At 64.4% G+C, this 19182-nt stretch overlaps 2 protein-coding genes across 2 annotated transcripts; both read left to right on the top strand.

Annotated features, from left to right (window-relative positions):
* Window positions 1-453: 453 nt before the first annotated feature.
* On the top strand, window positions 454-1176 carry HES5 (hes family bHLH transcription factor 5; the record flags this gene model as incomplete). The annotated part of the gene is made up of 3 exons (XM_081143726.1): window positions 454-507; window positions 582-747; window positions 920-1176. 3 exons carry the CDS (start codon window positions 454-456, stop codon window positions 1174-1176), a joined length of 477 nt encoding a protein of 158 aa, XP_080999852.1.
* A 2718-nt stretch (window positions 1177-3894) lies between these two features.
* PANK4 (pantothenate kinase 4 (inactive)) lies at window positions 3895-18309 on the top strand. The gene is made up of 19 exons (XM_081143810.1): window positions 3895-4021; window positions 7320-7402; window positions 7817-8031; window positions 8621-8804; window positions 9147-9239; window positions 9566-9719; window positions 9815-9996; window positions 10539-10620; window positions 11604-11704; window positions 13037-13192; window positions 13848-13960; window positions 14264-14351; window positions 15353-15504; window positions 15934-15989; window positions 16173-16222; window positions 16608-16712; window positions 16982-17082; window positions 17182-17250; window positions 17831-18309. The coding sequence occupies exons 1-19, from the start codon at window positions 3898-3900 to the stop codon at window positions 18042-18044; spliced, it is 2322 nt and encodes a 773-aa protein (XP_080999936.1). The 5' UTR covers window positions 3895-3897; the 3' UTR covers window positions 18045-18309.
* The last annotated feature ends 873 nt before the right edge of the window (window positions 18310-19182 follow it).

Below are 19182 nucleotides of genomic sequence, written 5' to 3'. Positions count from 1 at the left end.
TATTCCCTTATCTGCGCTTGTGGCCTCCGCCAGCCGGCAGCGGGGAGTCGCTGGGGAGGGGAGGAGGGGCGAGGGAAGGGGGGAAGGGGATCGTTCCTTCCTGCCCCCCCCCTCCTCCCCGCGGCCTGGGAAAAGGCAGCAGATTGAGGCGCGGGGCTCCCGGCCTCAGCCCCGGGATGCTAATGAGGGCGGGCGCGTTCCCACAGCCCGGACATTGTGCCGCGCGGCCCACCTGCTCCTCGGGGAGCGCCCATTGTGCCCGCGCCAATTCACAGGCAATTTAGCGTGCGCTAATGGGCCGGCGCCTTTGTGCGGCCCGCGCGGCCATTGGCCGCCGAGTGTGGGAACGGCCGCGGCGCCCGGGCCCCAGGCGCCGGCCCGCCGCCCGCGCCTATATAGGGCCCGCGCCGCGCGCCCGCCGCGCCGCCCGCCGCCCGCCGCCGCCCGCGCAGCATGGCCCCCAGCCCCGTGGCCGTGGAGCTGCTCAGCCCCAAAGAGAAAAACCGAGTAAGTGCGCAGCCCGCCGCGCGCCCCCCGCGCCCCCGCCGCCCCGCGCCCCCCTGACGCCTCTCCTCCCGCAGCTGCGCAAGCCCGTGGTGGAGAAGATGCGCCGCGACCGCATCAACAGCAGCATCGAGCAGCTGAAGCTGCTGCTGGAGCAGGAGTTCGCGCGGCACCAGCCCAACTCCAAGCTGGAGAAGGCCGACATCCTGGAGATGGCCGTCAGCTACCTGAAGCACAGCAAAGGTGAGCCCGCGCCCCGCCCCGCCCCGCGCCCTGCCCTGCGCGCCCCGCTCACCCCGCGGTCTCCCCGCCCTGCGCGCCCTGCCCCGCGCGCCCTGCCCCGCGTCCCGCCCCGCGCGCCCTGCCCCGCGCGCCCCGCTCCGCCGCGCTCACCCCGCGCTCTCCCCGCCCGCAGCCTTCGCCGCCGCCGCGGGCCCCAAGAACCTGCACCAGGACTACAGCGAGGGCTACTCGTGGTGCCTGCAGGAGGCCGTGCAGTTCCTGACGCTGCACGCGGCCGGCGACGCGCAGATGAAGCTGCTCTACCACTTCCAGCGCCCCCCGGCCGCGCCCGGCGCCCCCACCAAGGAGCCCAAGGCGGCGGCGCCCTCCCCGGCCAAGGCCAGCGCCGCTGCGCACCAGCCCTCCTGCGGCCTCTGGCGGCCCTGGTGACCCGGCGGGACGCGCGGGCGAGGGCCAGCGTCCCCCCCGGTGGGTAGGAAAGAGCCTCCCCGTCGCCTGTGCCACCGGGGCTGGCGCGGGGGGGCCCCTGCTCGGAAGGCTCTCTCCAGGCTGGCGGGCCAGCGGTAGGGCCATTCTCGGAGAATGTGCGTGCAGAGCCCTCGTCCTTTAGGACAGTCGGGGCCCGCCTTCTGCCAAGTGTCCGACCCCATGGGGTCGTCCTGTGTGTGCATTTCAGCAAGTGACTTCTGGGAAGTCCCCGCTGCCGGGGTTCTACGACATTTGTAGGCGCTGGGGGCTCGGCGCCCCTGCGCGTAGAGGACTTTCTTCAGGCCCGTGCGGCCTGGCCAGCGGCCGGGCGGGGGCCGTGCCTGCCCTGGGCGCATTTGCCTTTTGTGAAGGCGGAACTCGAGGTGCATCCTGATAGGAAGGAGCGTCAGCCGGGGTGACCCCGCAGAGCCGGGGCTCTGGGCGGCTGCGTGGGCTTGGCTGTCGGGTCAGGGCTCATAATGGGCTGTGTGGGGAGGGTGGGGGGTCTCCTCCGTGATCCTTAAAGGATCCCTAGGTGGGTGGGCGCGTGCGGGCTGGAGCTTGTACTCAGAATCTGAACTCGGTCAGTGGGGGCCACAGGACTGTTCTGCAGACTTCCAATAAAACCTGACTATTCGCTCCTGCGCCGTCTGTCTCTTGTGCCTCGCGGTGTCCTCGTGCCGGGGGCTCCGGGGTGGAGGGGAGGGCGCCCCATGTGTGCAACCGTGGGTGGGATGCTCTGCACGCTGGAAGCAGGGCTGGGTCCTGGGAGGGAATGAGGGAGGAGGAGGGGTGGGAAGGAGAGAGCCTTGCAGCACACATCACCCGGGCGCAGGAGGAAGGGGCACGTCAGAGACCTGGATTTCTGCCCCAGGCCTCTCGCGAGCTCCCTGAAGGTGCCGTAAGAGCAGAGTGACAGCCACAGGACCTTCCAGTCCCGTCCAACTGAGAGGGGCCCGAAGGCCACAGCCGGCACTGGAGCTCTTGCTGCAACAGAAGGGGTTTAGGCCGGACCAAACACACAGGAAAAAATGTTTGTCCCACCCTGACCCTTCCTGCACGGCCCCAGCACCCGCCCCGGGGCACCTGCCTGGCTAGCCCACAGGTGGCTCCCCTGCCCTCCCTGCTGGCTGACCGACCACCAGGGCAGGATCAGGCGGCGTTGGCGACGAACCTGCCAAGGGCAGTCCCTCGCCTCGGAAAGGGCACCTATTTTTAGGCAGCGTGTTGGTCGAGTCTGAAAGAATCTAGAGGCTCCCTGGCTTGCCAAGGGTCGGAATCCCTGCGGGGAGCGGAAGGAGCTGGACGTGGGACCAGGAGGCATTATTTGCAGAGATGCGGCCCCTGCCCCGGCCTCCCTCCCTCCTTCCTGCTCAGCACTTCCCTCCCCGCCACGGCCCATCCCTTTCCAGCCACCCTGCAGGGAGTGTCCAGCGGCGCCCCTCCAGTGCCGGCCAGTGGCCTCTAGGGTCCCGGCTGAGTCCCTGGGAGTGGTGAGCAGGGGACAGGGCGCCTCCTCCAACTCAAACATTTACTGCGCGTGCAGCGGGCACATCAACCAACAGGGTGGGGTGTGCCTCCCGCCGGGCAGCCCGCGGGCGTCCCACCGCCCAGGGTCCTGGAGGCCTGAGGAGAACCTCCTGGGAGCAGACCCTCTGCACTCTTCCACCCCAGGCCTCCCCACCCAGAGCCGCACCCCACCCCCTCGGGAGACACCTGCAAGGCTGCCTCCCCCCTGGCCGGGGCTCTGACGCAGGCCCCTCGGGCAAACCAGGCCCGGAGCTCTTTGTGCTGTTCCACAGGCCTGTGCCGGGCGCCCGGCAGCCGGGCCAGGCACCTGGCAGGCTCAGGTGGTGGCTGAGGTCCGGAGAAATGAAGTTACCAACCTAGGGTCCCCCGGGAGGCAGGTGCCAAAGCCACTGAGGGGTCGTCTGTCTGCTTCCAACACTGAGTTCCTTCCCAAAGCACCCAGCGTCTCTGAAGGGGACACATCCATTAAGGGTCCCCAAGCTAGCGAGGGCTTCCCAGCGACTGGCCCCCCGAACCCCATCCACTGCACCACCTGTGCCCCTGCTCCAGCTCTGGGAGCTTTTCTCAGCTTGTTCCTTGCAAACGACCGCAGATTCCCCTCTTGCCAAAAGGCGCCCTCCTCCAGGCAGGCTCCCGCGCACTCTCCGCGGACCCGGCCACCAAAGCGCCCGTCCTCCCCAGCTGCAGCCGCATCACCCACGGCGGACCGGGGGCGCCTCGAGGGCACGGGCCCCAACTCCCCGTGTGGCACGGGCCTTTTGCCACCGGCAGCCCAGCAGCCCTGGGGGCCTAGGTGATGGGTCGCACGTGCTTTCCCCCCGCAGGTGCCAGGGGAAGAGGCAGGTCAGGCCCCAGGTGCCCCCCCCCCCCCGCCCTGGCTCAAAGCACCTGAGGTCAGCACCTGGCCAGCTCGGCCAAAGAACAAAGACGACCGTGCAGAGGTTTTGGGTTGGGCTCCCCTCCGAACCGGGCCTCTGGGACCCCCGACCGGGCCGGGCCAAGTCGGCCCTGCAACGGCCCAGACCTCGGAAGCCCGCAGGGCGGGCCGCGCTCGGGATACTCATTAGCATAATTTATGCAAGGAGGCGTTTAGCAGGCAAATATATGCGCATATATCTCCATGGCTGATGAGGCTGGCCAGGCACATTCAAAATGGCGGAGAGCGGAGCGAGCGGCAGCGGGAGCAGCGGGGACAGCCTGGACAAGAGCATCACGCTGCCCCCCGACGAGATCTTCCGCAACCTGGAGAACGCCAAGCGCTTCGCCATAGACATCGGTAGCCGCGGGCGGGGGCGGGCGCGGGCGGCGGGGCGGCGGGGCGGCGCGCAGCGGGCGTGGGCGCGGGCGGCGGGCCGGGGCCGGGGGCGGTGGCAAGGACGAAGGGCGGGGCGGGGCGCGGGCCGCCGGCGCGCACGGCATGACGGGCCTCGTAGTCCGCGGGCCGCCCGCGCGCGCGCTCTGGTCGCGGAGGCTGGACTACAGCTCCCGGAAGGCGCCGCGCGGCCGGCGCGAGGCATGCCGGGCCTTGCAGTCCGGCCCGGGGAGGGTCCTCAGCGTGGCGGGGCCTCTCGGGCAGCCGAGGGGGCGGCTGCCCCGGCCCGAGGCCGACCGGGGGCGCGACGCCCGGGGCCGGAGCGTGGACGCGCGGCAGCCCCAGCTCCGGCCGCGGGAGCCCAGCCCCGCAGGCCCTGCTCTCCGAGGGTGGCCGTTTGGCGGGAGTTTCGACGGCCTCTGGTCGCGGCTTTGAGCCTCCCGCGGCCCCCGGGGGCTCGGGGCCCGCACGCGCCCCTCGCGCCTCCCCGGGCCCTGCCCCGCCCCCCGCGGGCCCGCTCGCCCCGCAGTGGCGGCTCGGAGCCGGGAGGTCGCCCGGGGTGGGCCGGCCCCGCCCGCGCGTCAGGACGGAGGGCTCCCCGGCGGCGGCGGCTTCCCCGCTCCTCGGGAGCCGGGCTGCGGCTGAGCCCGCGACGGCCTCTGTCCCCCTCCAGCGGCAGCGCCTGCCCGCGGCCCCCGCGCATCTGCCGCTCTGCAGAGGCTGGGCAGGACCTTCCTCCCAGGGAAGTGGAGCCATCGGGCGGACCCGGCCGTCCTCCTGGAGCCCTTTGCCTTTAATGCGTTTGCCGCTGTCCTGTTCTGGGAGGTCGGCCGAGTCGCAGGTCTGGGGGGGCGGGGATGTCCTCCGGGGAAGTGGGGAGCAGTGAGTGGGAACATGGCCAGGGGCCAGAGTTCCCCACCTTGCAAAGCACGTTGGGCCTCCGAGGGGCCTGGGGACTGGCATGGGGCAGGTGGGTGATGGGGCAGCCAGCACAGGTGGAGGCAGGGGGTCAGCCCCAGGGGCCCTGGCAGCGCTGTGCCCGCCTGGGTGGCGGGATGGGGACGGTGGGCATGGGAGCCCAGCCTGGAGGGTTGTCCACAGCCAAGTTCCTCCAGGGGCTTGGCCAGGCCCTCAGGGCCAATCCACGGGCTCAGAATGCTGCCCAGGCTGGGTGTGAGTGGCCCAGTTGGGCATGGGCTCCGAGGTTCCGGCTTCGCTCTGCCTCCCTCCACTGGGGGTTCTGCTCTGAGGAAACAAGCTAGTCCTCCATGTTTCTGAAATGCAGCTGAAATCCACTTCCCACGGGGCTTACCTTGGACCTTTGGCGTGGCCCCCAGGGGCCAGCGGGTGGCCCTGGAGGAAGGCATTGCTTCAGGGGGGCCTGAGGCCGCCTGGTGTTCCAGGGCCTAGCCCTGGTGGGGCTCCTTGGCAGAGGGCACTCAAAGGGATATTTTTAGTGTCGGTGTTTGTTTCCTCTCTTGGAAGCGTCCCCCGGGGCTGGGTCCCATGTCTGGTCCTCGAGGATGTGTTCATTGTCAGTAAGGACAGACCTTCTGCTGGTCAGTGCAGCTCGGGAGCCTGGGAGTTCCCCGGCCCGTGTGTTTGTCTGGTTTGGCTCACAGGCTTGCCTGTTTGCCCTCGCCCGAGCCTCCACCAGGAAAACTCGGGTCCGTGTTCTCAGCCGGCCCCTCCTTCTGGATGGGGCACCCAGGTCAGCGGGGCAATTCCAACTTTGAAAGCACCAGGGACGGTTCACCTGTCGACACACACTCGACAGGCAGGCAGCAAGGAGGTTCCCTCAGGTGAAAGGGGCAGGGCCTGCAGGGTGGTGACGTATGCTGGGGTGTGCAGCCCCCCTGGGTCCCAAGCACGGAAGGACAGGTCAGAGAGGAGGTAGGGAGGACAGCGGTGCCAGGCCCCCAGGTCTGGGTGAACGGAAAGGTCCTGGCTCTGGTGGTAAAGGGAAGCTGCTTGTGGGTCCTCTCCCTTTGCATGTGTGCCCAGGTGGAGGCTGGGCTGGTCCCTGCACTGGCCAGGTGTGATGGCCCCGACAGGGTTGGCATTCACACTAATTGGGGGGGGGGGTCCTGGCCACAGCTGAGGTTCTGCTCTCCACGGGCTCTGAGCGTTCGCTCTGCTCCAGACTGACTGGCCCTCGAGCACGCCCCCACTCGCACAGGCCCCGCCTGTTCTTTCCTTGGGGGAGCAGGAGGCAGTCCTGGCAGTGCCAGAGGTCCCCTCCACACTGCGGACGGCTGCTCGGCCAGGACAGGCGGTGTGAATCTTATGACCGGGAAGAGCTGTGCCCCTCGCAGACCTCAGTGTTCCCTTGTCTGTCTGCTGACTGAGGGCTCCTCGGATAGTCACAGAACAGTTGTTGGAAAGTAATGTCAGCCGCCTCTCCTTGCACCAGAACGCTGCCTTACTTTTGTCAGCCTTAAGAAATTCTCTGTTTCAGAGTCACTTTGTGGCTCTGAGCACGTCACTTCTGTCTGCCATCCGAGGGTTGTCACAGCCGCAGCAGAACCTGGAGCCCCGCAGGCGCCTCCTGTCTGACCCTGGAGTGCTCACCAGAGCTCAGCCTTGAAATCCGTGCTCTGGCTGGGAGTCCTCACTTGCCCCAAAGTGTATTTCAGGCAAATTAAGGCCCCTCATGGTTCCTGATACTTGGTCTGTGGCAGTGTCCCAGGGACCTGGCTGTGGAGAAGAGCCCTTGCTGCCCTTGGTGGCCTGCCGTGGTCACCCTGTGCCTTGACCACCCCAGTCGAGCCTGTGGGGGACAGTACTGTGTTGCTCCCCGGCCCAGGGCCTTGGACAATCCTGGGGAAAGCAGCCCCCTGCTGCCCTTGCACACTGGGAAAACTTTACCTCCTTCCCCACTAGTCACCATGGGCAGTCACGCGTGGGCTGTTCAGTGAAAACAGTGGATGTGTCAGCTTTTTTCTTTGGATCATTTTCAAAATCAGAGCTTAAAACAGAATTTTCCCAAACTGCTACTGAGCACCAAGGTTGCCCAGAAATAGGACCACTTCCTCTCCCCGACCTGGCCGGCAGGGTGACTACTGGACAGCCTCCAGCCCGGTCAGCCCCCAAAGGAGCAGAGCGGGTGGGTCTCGGAGCCCATCCTCGGTGTCTTAGTGCCTGCGGATCTTTAGGTTCAAGTGCCCACAACCCGTGTCTCGGGAAGAAAGTGTGTGGAGGGCTTGCGTTCCGGTCCCTCCCATCCTGCTTCTAAATGTGTGCGTTTGTGTCCTGCCCGCAGGTGGGTCGCTGACCAAGCTGGCCTATTACTCCACGGTCCAGCACAAAGTTGCCAGGGTGAGGTCCTTCGACCTCTCAGGCCAGGTGAGCTCCTGGGTGTCGTCCAGGTTGGCAGGCTCTGGGGTCAGCCCCAGGCAGGCCAGAGGCGCCTCCGGCTGCGGCCCAGACCCGGCCCCCAGCTCTTCTCCCAGTTGTTGTCCACATGCTGCCCTTCTGGGTCATCTTAGCTCCCGGAGATGTGTAGTGCCAATACCCCTGCCCGCCTCCCAGCAAGGCCCCCCTGCCCTCAAAGACATGGCAGGCGGACCTCCCGCACCTGGAAACCTGCTCCCCACCACACCCCCCGTCTGCTTCCTGCCCGAAGTTGCAGCCAGAGTTCCGCCCTTTTCGAGGATATTGGAAATGGTTGGCACTGCTGGGTGGGTGCTCAGCAGCCTCGTCTTGGCGGGTCCCCTCCAGCAGCGCACGCCCCCCCCCCCCCCCCCGCTGTACCCCCAGGATGCGGAGCAGGACCACGAGTCGCCCTATGAGATCTCCGTCCAGGAGGAGGTGACCGCTCGGCTACACTTCATCAAGTTCGAAAACACCTACATAGAGGCCTGCTTGGACTTCATCAAAGACCACCTGGTCAACACAGAGACCAAGGTCATCCACGCGACCGGGGGCGGGGCCTACAAGTTCAAGGACCTCATTGAGCAGAAATTGGGACTAAGGTGTGTGGGGACCACAGGCCCTGGAACATGGGGGGGCGGCCTCCGTTTTTGGGGTTGGGCTGTAGACCTGGCTCCTGCACCCAACCCACCCTGGGGATTCCTGACATCTTACAACCATGATGAGGCTTTGGGGGACACATGGGGGGCCCTGGGCTGGGCTCTGGTCCAGGCTGCAGCAGGATTCAGGTGGCCGAACCCCAGTAGGACTGTGGGTGTGTACATGGGAAGAGGCGTGGGGTGCGAGGAAGGAAGTGGGCCCTGAGGAGGAGCCTGCCTCTGGGGTGATGATCCCTGTCCTGCTGGGAGAAGGTTCCTGGGGAGCTGAGTGAGGCGGGGCCGTTCATGGTGGGGGAGAAGGGAATGCTACGGCATTAGGTTCACTCAGCAGCTCCAGGATGCTGGCCTAAGTGCGTTCAGCACAGAGAGGATGCCGATCTCCCGAGTTGCTCTGTCCAAAACCCCGTGTGTCTGTGGGTTGGGAGCTGAGCTGGGCCAGCGGGAGCAGTGTGTCCAGGAGACAGGGGCTGGGCTGCGGGGGTCCTTCCCTGTGGCCCATTGCGGTATCAGCGGCCGGGCTCCTCCCTTGCAGAGTTGACAAGGAGGATGTGATGACCTGCCTGATAAAGGGGTGCAACTTCGTGCTGAAGAACATCCCGCATGAGGCCTTTGTGTATCAGAAAGATTCTGACCCCGAGTTCCGATTCCAGACAAATCACCCCAACATTTTCCCGTATCTTTTGGTCAACATTGGTTCTGGGGTCTCTATTGTGAAGGTGAGGCCGGGCTTCCTGGGATGAGATGGTTGAGCAGTGGTTGGTCCAGCACTTGCTGTGTGTCTGTGTGTCTGAGCCAAGGACACGAACAGACGAGTGGCTGGGGGCCTGGCTCTTGCGGTTGTGGGCAGAAGCTGTGTGCAGAATGCCTGGTGCATGCTGTCTATGGGAAGGCAGGGCCCCTTGCTTCCAGCATCAGTGCCTACCAAGCTCCCTAGACACGGCCTTCAGGAGCATCGTCACCCATTGCTGGGGGCACCCCTGGACCACCGTGTCCCTGGGACCTGCTGGGTGGTGACTGGGGCCCGCTCACTAGTTCACCTGCCTTCCTTCTGCTCCCAGGTGGAGACCGAGGACAGGTTCGAATGGATCGGTGGCAGCTCCATCGGAGGTGGCACCTTCTGGGGGCTTGGGGCCCTGCTCACCAAAACAAAGGTATCCTGGCAGTGCAGGAAGATGCCCCTGGCTCCGCCCAGTCTCCCATCCCCTCCAGGAAAGGGCTGGCACCTGTGGGATGTGAGGCTGCACTTGGCTGGGATTGTTATGAAAGTGGCTCCTTCCTGGGCCTCGCCTGACTCTTTCCTGGGTCCCTGAAGGATGGATATCCAGTCGACCAGAGCATGGCTCAGCTGGGTCCATGGCGTCCTGCCTGTTTCTCTCCACCCCACACACAGCTTGCTTTCCTCCATGGGCTTAGTTTCAGGGCCCCAGGGTCCCACCGCTCCCAACACCTCACCTGTTCCCTCTGCTCTTTTCTGCAGAAGTTTGATGAGCTACTGCATCTGGCCTCCAGGGGGCAGCACGCCAACGTGGACATGCTGGTGCAGGACATCTACGGTGGGGCCCACCAGACCCTGGGGCTCAGCGGCAACCTCATCGCCAGCAGCTTTGGGAAGTCAGCTACTACTGACCAAGGTACAGTCTCTCCAGCTCTCTCTGGGCTCGCCCGCTGGTGCTCGCGTGGCTTCTCGCCCAGTAGCGCTCAGCTCGGTGTCTGTTTCCTGCCCCAGAGTTCTCCCAGGAGGACATGGCCAAGAGCCTGCTGCACATGATCAGCAATGACATCGGGCAGCTCGCCTGCCTCTACGCGAAGCTCCATGGCCTGGACCGGGTGTACTTCGGCGGCTTCTTCATCCGGGGCCATCCAGTCACCATGCGCACCATCACCTTCAGCATTAGCTTCTTCTCCAAGGTAATGGACCCCGCCCTGGCCCTGCTCCCCTGGGCACTCCAGTGTGACCCTCATTGTCTTTAAAATGAGCCCATCCACGGGGCGAGGGAGCCTGAGAGCAGGCAGCTGAGTAGCTGGGCACCCGCTGCCTGGCCAGGCGGCCTCCTGCCTCTTCCCTCCCGTGAGTTCCAGGCGTCCTGCACTTGGGGCGCCGTGGCAGTCTGAGTTTGGCTGTGTTACTGATAGTGAGCGTTCCAGGGGCCGTCTCCCCATGTAAGAGCGTCAGGCGAGCACTGAGGCACCTGTCAGGCTGGCCTGGGCCAGGGGCCAGCACATGGAGCCCCACACCTGGCAAACGGGGAGAAGTGGGCGAGTGTTTATTCTGAGTGTTTTCCCAACGACCAGCTTTTACATCCTGCATTTGAATAGTTCTGTTGAAACATCACATGGACAACTCAGGAAACCCCCAGCACAGAGGGAGGCTGCCCGCTAGGTGGCGCCAAAGCTGGCGGACTTAGCTGTGTGCCTGGCAAGGCCTCTTCAGGCGGGTTTTGCCGTTGCAGGGGGAAGTCCAGGCGCTGTTCCTGAGACATGAAGGCTACCTGGGAGCCATCGGAGCGTTTCTAAAAGGAGCTGAACAAGACAGTGAGTAGTGCTGCTGTGGGGGCGTGGCCCATACCTGTGTCTTGGTGGCTGTGGGGGCAGGTGCTACAATGGGAGACCGAAGGGAGCAACTAGAATGGGTCCTTAACACTCGCCATCTGGGTTCCCACCTCAGCTTCCCCCTATTCACGTGGCGGCCTTTCCTGGGTCCCATCCCCTGCGGTGGCAGGGCCAGGCTAGCCCTTGACCGTGACTCTCCCAAGGGGGCGGCAGAAATGGACTCGTGGGCTAGCATGTGACATAATCAGGGTCTTTGTGAATGACACAGGTCTGTGAGGGGGCCGCGGGCCTGTCCTCACTCCAGACCCACCCCCACTCCCACCTTGTCGGTCAGCCAAGCTCGACCTCTTCGCCACGGTCCTCCTGGTCTGCCCTTTTTAAAGGAACTGGGAGGCCCTGGCTGGGTGGCTCAGTTGTTTGGGGTGTCATCCCACCTACCAAAGGTTGCAGGTTCAATCCCTGGGAGGGGCGCATGCGGGACGCAACTGATTGATGTTTTTCTCACATTGAAGTTTCTTTCTCTCCCCGTCACTCTCTCTAAAAATCAATAAAAACATATCCTTGGGTGAAGATTAAGTAAATAAATAAGTAAACAACAGTAAAGGAACCTGGAGGAGTCGCGGGTGCCCTTCTGCCCTGGGAGTGGGAAGCACAGGGCAGGCTCATCAGAACGGCGTGTCCTTCGCTGTGTCCTTCAGTCCACCTTCTCTTTTGAGAAAACTGGAGGAATATTTCTTGAGCTTTAAAAGGTCTAAATGGTCACGTCATAGGTTTCACAGCCAGTGATAAATGACACAGAACAAGCCCCCGCTCGCCTGGCATCTTTCAGACCCTCAGTGCTGGTCCTTTCCTGGGCACAGTGGGCTGCCCTGAGATTTGCCGGCACCCGCTGAGCACAGCGTCCCCCAGGCTAACACGGCCACTGCCCAGCGTCCCCCAGGCTAACACTGTTTCTCGTTCCCCAGACCCGAACCAGTACAGCTGGGGAGAGAACTACGCCGGCAGCTCCGGGCTGATGAGCTCATCCCCCGAGCTCTGCCCCACGCAGCGGGCAAAGAGCGGCACCGTGAGTGTGGGGTCTGGGCCTGCCTGGGTCCTGCCTCCCTAGGAAAGCCCCTCGCTGCTGCGGCAGCATCTCCCGGCCAGACTTCGGGGCTGGCTTTTCTCCTCACGTTTAGCATTCCCGTGTTTCCAAACATTCGGGAGTCGCCTCCGTGACCTGCAGTCCAGCCCTTGGGTCTGCGGGGAGGCAGGGGCCTTTCCCAGGGGTGGGGCGTCCACAGCAGAGTCGGGTGGGAACCCAGTCGTGGGAGCCACTGGGCCCGCCGCGCTGGTTCCCACGGGGGCCTGCACGCAGTGTGGAGACTGGACTGGAGTGCGGGGACCAGCAGCCAGAACGGTAGCGCTCAGGGGTGAACTGCCTGTCCGGGGCAGGAGCCCCAAAGGCTGCAGGCAGGACATTGGGGGGCCAGTTAACAGACCGCTGCAGCCATGCTCCCCACTGGTCCCAAGCTGAACTCCCTGTCACAGGGTGCACTCCGACAGCTGGCGTCTCCCTCTGTGACGGTCCTGGCCAGACCCTGCCAGCTTAGCTCGCCTGTCACTCCGTCCAGGCTGGTTTGCCAGTCAGAACTCCTGGCAGAGAAGGGCTGAGGTCTGGGCGTGCGGTGCCGTGCGGGTTGTCCCCTGAGGGTCCAGGAGGGGCCTCCTGCAGGTGAGCGGAATTCACGTGCTGTCCAGCCCTAGCACAGCTGCCTAACACAGTCACGTCCAAGGACCCGGCTGCACACGCGTCGGCTTCTCTCCTTACAGCGTGAAGCTTACCCTGGCCCAGTCCTCAGTGAGCGTAGCTGGTGTGTGGTCAGCAGACGTGCTGTGGAGAGAAAGGCTGCCTGTCCCCAGGGGTCACTGTGGCTTTGCCGTGGGCCTGACACTGGGCAGGAGCCAGGGAACAAGGGCTGACTACAGACAGCGCTGGGGGTGGGGGGATCCCTGAGCAGGAGAAATGAGGCCCAGAAAAGTGCTGGTGTGTTTGGGGTCATGGATGCAGAGAAAAGGGCCCTCAGCTGATGCAGGAGAGGCCGGCCCAGAGCTCACAGGCCACAGATGTCACTGGCAGGAAAACAGTGGACGGTGTAAGGTGGGCAGCTGGGATAGAGCCGTGACCAGGCAGGGGCGTGACCTCCCATGTGAGCAGACCTGGGACCCAGGGCCTTTGTCTCCGGCCACCAGGCAGATGGATGGGCACCTCAGGCTACATGGGACCCGAGGCGAGGAAGGGCAGGGTGTCTGTTCACTGCAGGGGCGGCTTCCGGCCGACCTCTCACCATCTCAGAGAAGCTGGTTCTGGAACCTGCAGGAGCTCATTTCGGTCTCTGACATGCCCTCCTCCCCCCAGTTCGACTTGCTGGAGATGGACCGGCTGGAGAGGCCGCTGGTCAACCTGCCGCTGCTTCTGGACCCATCTTCCTACGTGCCAGACACGGTGGACCTCACGGACGACGCCCTGGCCCGCAAGTACTGGCTCACCTGCTTCGAGGAGGCCCTGGATGGGGTAGGAGGACACGTCTTGAGGTTGTGCGTGGCCTTCGAAGGCCCTTCTGGGGCCCCGAGGGCCAGTGACCCAAGGGAAGGGGTGAGGTGTTCCCAGAGGCCGGTCACCTGAGTCGGGAGGGCTGACTCTTGTTTCTGAGTGGTGTGTGCTCCTGGTAGTTTGTGGGATGGAGAGTTGAGACATGGTGTCAGCGGGGCACATTTCTTACAAATAAGCCAATTGCTGTGCTGGTTACTGCCTTTCTTCAGAGAGTACAGGGTCGAGCGCAGCGGCAGCTCCAGGCCTGGGTGGGTCAAGGCTCAGGCCGTCAGAGCTCCAGGGGGACAACTGACCCTCCATGAAGCCCCTCGAGAGCCCCCTAGGGCCTGTTTTCAGGTGAGGGGTCCCATCCTGCCCTGGACCCCACACGTGTTCTGAAGACAGTCCAGGGCCCCCTGGCCTCTTGGGACAGGAGCTGGTGGCCAGTGGGACGTGGGGACTCGGATGACATGGGTTAGAGCCTGGGGTCAGGGTAGTCATGGCCTGTTCCCACCTTGAGGAGAAAGGCCCCAGTAGGTAGATGTGCCAGGCAGACAAGCTGTCACCAGTTGCTTCTGTCCACGCCTCTCGTTCGCGTGAAGGGCACTGCCAGGCTTTAACCACCCGTCCTCGGCAGGTAGTGAAACGTGCTGTGGCGAGCCAGCCGGGATCCGTGGACGCGGCTGAGAGAGCCGAGAAGTTCCGCCACAAGTACTGGGACAAGCTGCAGACGCTGCGACACCAGCCCTTGTGAGTGTCCCGCCCTCCCCCAGGGTGACAGCATGTGACCAGCCGGAAAAGTGCCAGCAGCACCCTTGGGTGTGCGCCAGGTGCCAGGGAGCCGCTCCTGGAGTTCCCATGAAGCCCTGGCGCACATCCCACACACATACCCCAGGGATGCTTGGCGAGGCCGGGGCTCACTGGCTGTCACCACCTGCTGCTGGTGGTTCCTGGGTGCTGTGAGGGTTGCCCTGGGAGCAGAGGGTGTGGCAGCCATCAGCCACCGGGCACTGTGTTACCTGCTCAGCCACCTCTGCCTGGCTCTGTTCCCAGTGCTTACGGGACCCTGACTGTGCGCAGCCTTCTGGATACGAGGGAGCACTGTTTGAATGAGTTCAACTTCCCAGATCCTTACTCCAAAGTGAGTGCCGCCCTCTTTGGGGACAGGGACATGCTTGCAAGGGGACACTGGGTGGGTTGCGGTCATCCTGTCCTGTGAGCGGGTTTGGTAGCAGCCCCAACCCCAGTGCTGGTGGCAGGCTGCATCCTGGAGCCACCCTGGTGAGGGTTCCTCTCCTGAGAGTGCTGGGCAGCCCCTTAGTTGGCAGCACCCATTGAAGAGCTGGGGATCAGAGGCTCCATGGGGACCCCAGAGCAGAGAAACCTCCCCAGAGCAGAGAAGCCTCATGGGGGCTCTAAGCCGTGGCCAGTTAGGGGGGGCCGTGGTGAGAGATGGGATCTCGTAGGGCAACAGAACTGGGTTGTGGACGTGTGGGACCAGCCACCTGAGCTTCCAGGAGGTACCTGGTCTCCAAGGGAGTGGGTTCTCCAGGTTCTCCATGTGCCCAGCTTTGGGTCACTGCTGCTTCATAGAAGCCCCACCCCTCTCCCTGGCCGCCTGAGGGCACCTGGAGCCTCACTGTTGGTGTTTGTGGATGTCAGTCCTGTTCTCAGGAGTGACCAGTGGGTCAGAACCTGGCAGATGGCCACTCTGACCAGGAGGCTGAGTGCAGGGGGGTGGCGGGCAAGGTCTAGGCCACCAAGGCACAGCTCTTCCTACTGCCCTGCCTCTCCCTCAGGAGGGTTTTGGGGGGGGTCTGTGTGTGAGGATCTCCCAGTCAGGGCAGCGGGTGCCCCTGGGGTTCTAGCCTTTCTCTGCCTGCCGTCAGGCCAAAGCCCTCCTGAGCCCCCTGTGCACAGTTTAAATGTGGCCGGGCGTCAGCACCCACGGCCTCCACTCACATTGGTGCGTTCCAACAGCGGCACCATTTTTAACCTGGTCCGACCTTGAGTTGTTTAGACTCGTGCTGTGACGTCACATTGAGCTCTGTCCCCATAGAGCGGTTCGCAGTAGGTGACGTCTGCAGCCTGGGGCAGGCACGGTCCCCTTGTCACTCAGCACTGGTCTCTCGCCTCCATCAGGTGAAGCAGAAGGAGAACGGTGTGGCCCTGAAGTGCTTCCAGAGGGTGATCCACGCCCTGGACGCGCTGGGCTGGGAGGAGCGGCAGCTGGCCCTGGTGCAGGGTCTGCTGGCCGGGAACGTCTTCGACTGGGGAGCCAAGGCTGTGTCTGAGTAGGTGCTCGCTGCCTCCAGCCCCACCTTCCTCTGGGTCCCTCTTGCCCCACAGCCACTCTGGGCTCCAGGCCCCAGTGTCTGCCTGGGCCAGTCGTGTGGAGCAGCCTGGCCCCCGCCGGCCCGGCCTGTGGGGAGGCAGCAGTGGGGACCATGCCCTGGTGGACTTGGGGCTGCTTGGGGCTTTGGGGGCACAAGTGCCCTAGGAGTGAGCCTCTGCCCGTCCGCAAGAGCGGTGCTTGAGCCCTGGGGTGTGGGTTTGGGGCTGATGTTTCCCTTGGTAAAAGCCCAAGGTGGTGGCTCCCACCGGAGTTAGGGAAGACGCCTAGCTACTGCTGATGGACGCAAGGTGGCCCAGTTTGGGGCCCACAGCGAGCCGTTTGGCTGAGGTTCAGGGTTTGTGTGACTTCTTTTCTCCTCCCCGTGCAGCGTCCTTGAATCTGACCCCCAGTTTGGGTTCGAGGAGGCGAAGAGGAAGCTGGAAGGTAGGGACTCCCGAGGCAGCCTCCAGTGGGACTCGGTCGGGCAGGGGACTGGTGGCGAGGGGGCAGCTCGTTCCCACCGTGCTGGGGGAGGGTAGGTGGGACCGACTTCCTGGAGACGTGCGCGGTGGATGAGGGTGACTGCCCCCGAGAGGGCGCAGCTGACCCTGGCCCTGTGTCCCCCAGAGCGGCCCTGGCTGGTGGACTCCTACGGCAAGTGGCTTCAGAGAATGAAGGTACATGCCCTGCCCCGCCTCTGTCCCAGGGCCACAGCGTGCGTGTGGCTGGGCAGCGGGACCAGCCGGGGTCACAGGAGGGGAGGGGTGCAGAGGGTGAGCCCAGGGCTGCCCGGGGCCCCGCATCTCACCACCGTTCCAGCTACAAGTCTAAGCTGGCCACGTCTTGTCCCAAGCCTGACTCCTGCGGGGACCACTGAGTAGGTCAGTGACCTCAGTTCAAAGGTCGTTTGGCCAGCAGCTCTGGAAGAAGCTCGGGCCACCCTGCCCCAGCGCCCACGGGACCCAGCAGCCCTGGCCTCGCCGCGGGGAGTGTGGCATGCGGAGGGTCTGAAAGGCTTGGACGCGCCTCTTCCCAACGGAACGTCCTGGTTTTGTCTTGCAGGGGCCCCCTCACAAATGTGCCTTAATTTTCGCAGATAACAGTGGAGTAGACGCCATTTTGGGAGTCTTCCCCTTTGTCAGGGAGCTTCTGTCTAGAGGGACGGAGGTGAGTGAGGGCTGCAGGGGCCTGCCCGGCTCCCCTCGGTGGGGTGGCACTGCTCCTCGGAGCGTGGCAGGTAGGTGTGGGCAAGGAGGTGGCCCCAGCGCTCGGGGCGGCCTTACTCCAGCCTGAGGGCCAGCTCTCCCGCAGGCTGCGAGGCGGCGACGGGTGCCAGGGGGCTGCGCGCACACTGCAGCTCTGGGTGGGCGGGAGCAGCTGGGCTCGTTGCCGGGATGGCGGCCGGGGTCCCTCAGACGCCGGGGTGTCTGCTGCAGGTCATCCTGGCGTGCAACTCGGGGCCCGCCCTGAACGACGTGACCTACAGCGAGTCCCTCATTGTGGCCGAGCGCATCGCGGCCATGGACCCTGTTGTCCAGTAAGCTTGGCGGGAGGCCTGCGGGCCTTGGGCGGAGAAGGGGGCATAGTGGGAGTGTCCAGGGGCCACCTCACGGGCATCAACCCCTTGTGCTCACAGCTCGGCGCTCAGAGAAGAGAAACTGCTGCTGATGCAGACGGGCTCCAGCTCCCCGTGCCTAGACCTCAGGTACCTGCGCATCTCCACCCCTTGGTCCCCCGATCCCCCGGTCCCCCTGTCCCCTGTGTAGCCAGCCCTTTTTCTTCGGAGACCCCGTCACAGCATCTCGAGCTGCGTCTGGCTCATGTGGGGCGAGAGGAGCCGACACCCGTGGTGCCAGGCTCAGAGGCCGAGAGTGGGGCTCCCCACCTATAGCTGTGATCCTCCCAGACAGTCCGTCGCTTTTGTGGTGTCTGCCTGGGGTTCTGGAGCCGGCGTGTGGAGGGGACTGTCGGTCTCTCCATCTGCCTGGTCGTGGTCCCAGCCAGTCGGTCTGACCCCTTTTCCAGGCCCCTGCTGACCAGTGGGGCAGGATGACATCCCACGAAAGGACTAGGTTCTTCCAGGTTCAGAATAGAGAGGCGTCACTGAGGCTGTTTCCAGAATGGGTGCCTGTTGGTGACGGGGGCGCACCTGCTGCTCGGCAGGCCGGCCGTGGAGCCCACGTAGGAGGGTGGGGGTCTTCGGGCCCCTGGGGGCAGACAGGGTGTAGCGTCCGCCCCGGTGTCACCCTAGCCGGCCTCACTGCCCTCTTCCTTCCTCCCCGAAGCCGCCTGGACAAGGGGCTGGCCATGCTGGTGCGGGAGCGCGGCACGGACCTGGTGGTCATCGAGGGCATGGGCCGCGCCATCCATACCAACTACTACGCGGCCCTGCGCTGCGAGAGCCTGAAGCTGGCCGTCATCAAGAACTCCTGGCTGGCGGAGCGGCTGGGCGGCCGGCTTTTCAGCGTCATCTTCAAGTATGAGGTCCCTGCTGAGTGACGCGCCCGCCATGGGCCTCTGCTCACCGCTTGTCAGGAATGGACTCGACCGCGACAGGGACGCCGTGCTCACACCGGAATATTTATGTTGTGCTGTGACTGGGCCCGTGCGCCCGAGCGGCCTGGCGCTCCTGCGTGGGCTCGTTTCTTCAATGCTGCCGTGTTCGTGGTGGAGACAACCTGTCAGCGGGACATTCGTATTGGAATGTATTTAACTGTTAAATAATCTTTTATATATATATTAAATATATATATATATATATACACACACACCTGTGTCTCTGACAGGACACGGGCTCGAGGTGCGCACCAAATACCAAATAGAGTTTCTAGAGCGAGACCAGAGCCGTGTGCTTTGCTAGGATTGCCCGGAAGCCCTGCCCACCCTTCCCCAGGGAGGCTGACGGGCTCCTTCCCTGCGGTTATTGCTAGAACTGCTGGGACTCCTAGGCCAGCCGCCACGTGGCTTCCGTGTCCCCGGTGCTGCAGCACACCGGAGGGACAGAAAGGGTGCCGAGCAGGCCTAGTGGAGGCCACAGGTGTCAAGGACCCTTGAGGGCTCTCGGGTTGGCGGCAGCTACTCTGCCCAGAACTGATCAGACCATGTGGGTTTTGTCACCGTGGCTTTAAACCTGTGCACATGGCCCTGTCCGTGGCAGGTGGGGGGGCTCCCTGGGCCCAGCCCTGGGAGTGCCACAGGTTGCAGGAGCCCACTGTTCCCTGGCTGCTCCCGCAGCTGGACGTATCCTCGGTGCAGGTGACCTCAGGGCCCAGGCCACAGCCACAGATGCCACGTCCCTGCAGGACTCGTTCTGGAGTGGCCTGCGAGGCCCTGCATTTGTGAGCTGGACGGGCTAAGTGAACATGTGTGTTTCTTAAGGATGCAGGGAGCTCTGCCCAGGTGGGTTCCCTGGGTCCCTGCCACTATGGTGAACAGGGCTGAAACTTGGCACAGCCAAGCAGCCCCTGGCCCTGAGGAGGCTGAGCTATGAGCTAGGATCCAGAAACTTGGCGGGGGTGGGCGTGAGGGCAAGCTCACCTGGCCCTCACCAGTAGGCACCTGAGCGTGGTCATCTTTCTGCTCACCCTTTACTTTTCACTGAGACCACTACATGGTCAGTGTCCTGCTGGGCCACGGA

This window comes from Miniopterus schreibersii (assembly GCF_964146895.1).
Source record: "Miniopterus schreibersii genome assembly, chromosome: 8".
Classification (NCBI taxonomy): domain Eukaryota; kingdom Metazoa; phylum Chordata; class Mammalia; order Chiroptera; family Miniopteridae; genus Miniopterus; species Miniopterus schreibersii.
This window is presented reverse-complemented; position numbering and strand designations above follow the sequence as displayed.

Coding starts and splice junctions, on each gene's coding strand:
- PANK4 (XM_081143810.1), top strand. CDS start 3,898: ATGGCGGAGAGCGGAGCGAGCGGCAGCGGGAGCAGCGGGGACAGCCTG. Junction 8,805..9,146: donor CTGGGGTCTCTATTGTGAAG/GTGAGGCCGGGC, acceptor TTCTGCTCCCAG/GTGGAGACCGAGGACAGGTT. Junction 17,251..17,830: donor TCCCCGTGCCTAGACCTCAG/GTACCTGCGCAT, acceptor TCCTCCCCGAAG/CCGCCTGGACAAGGGGCTGG.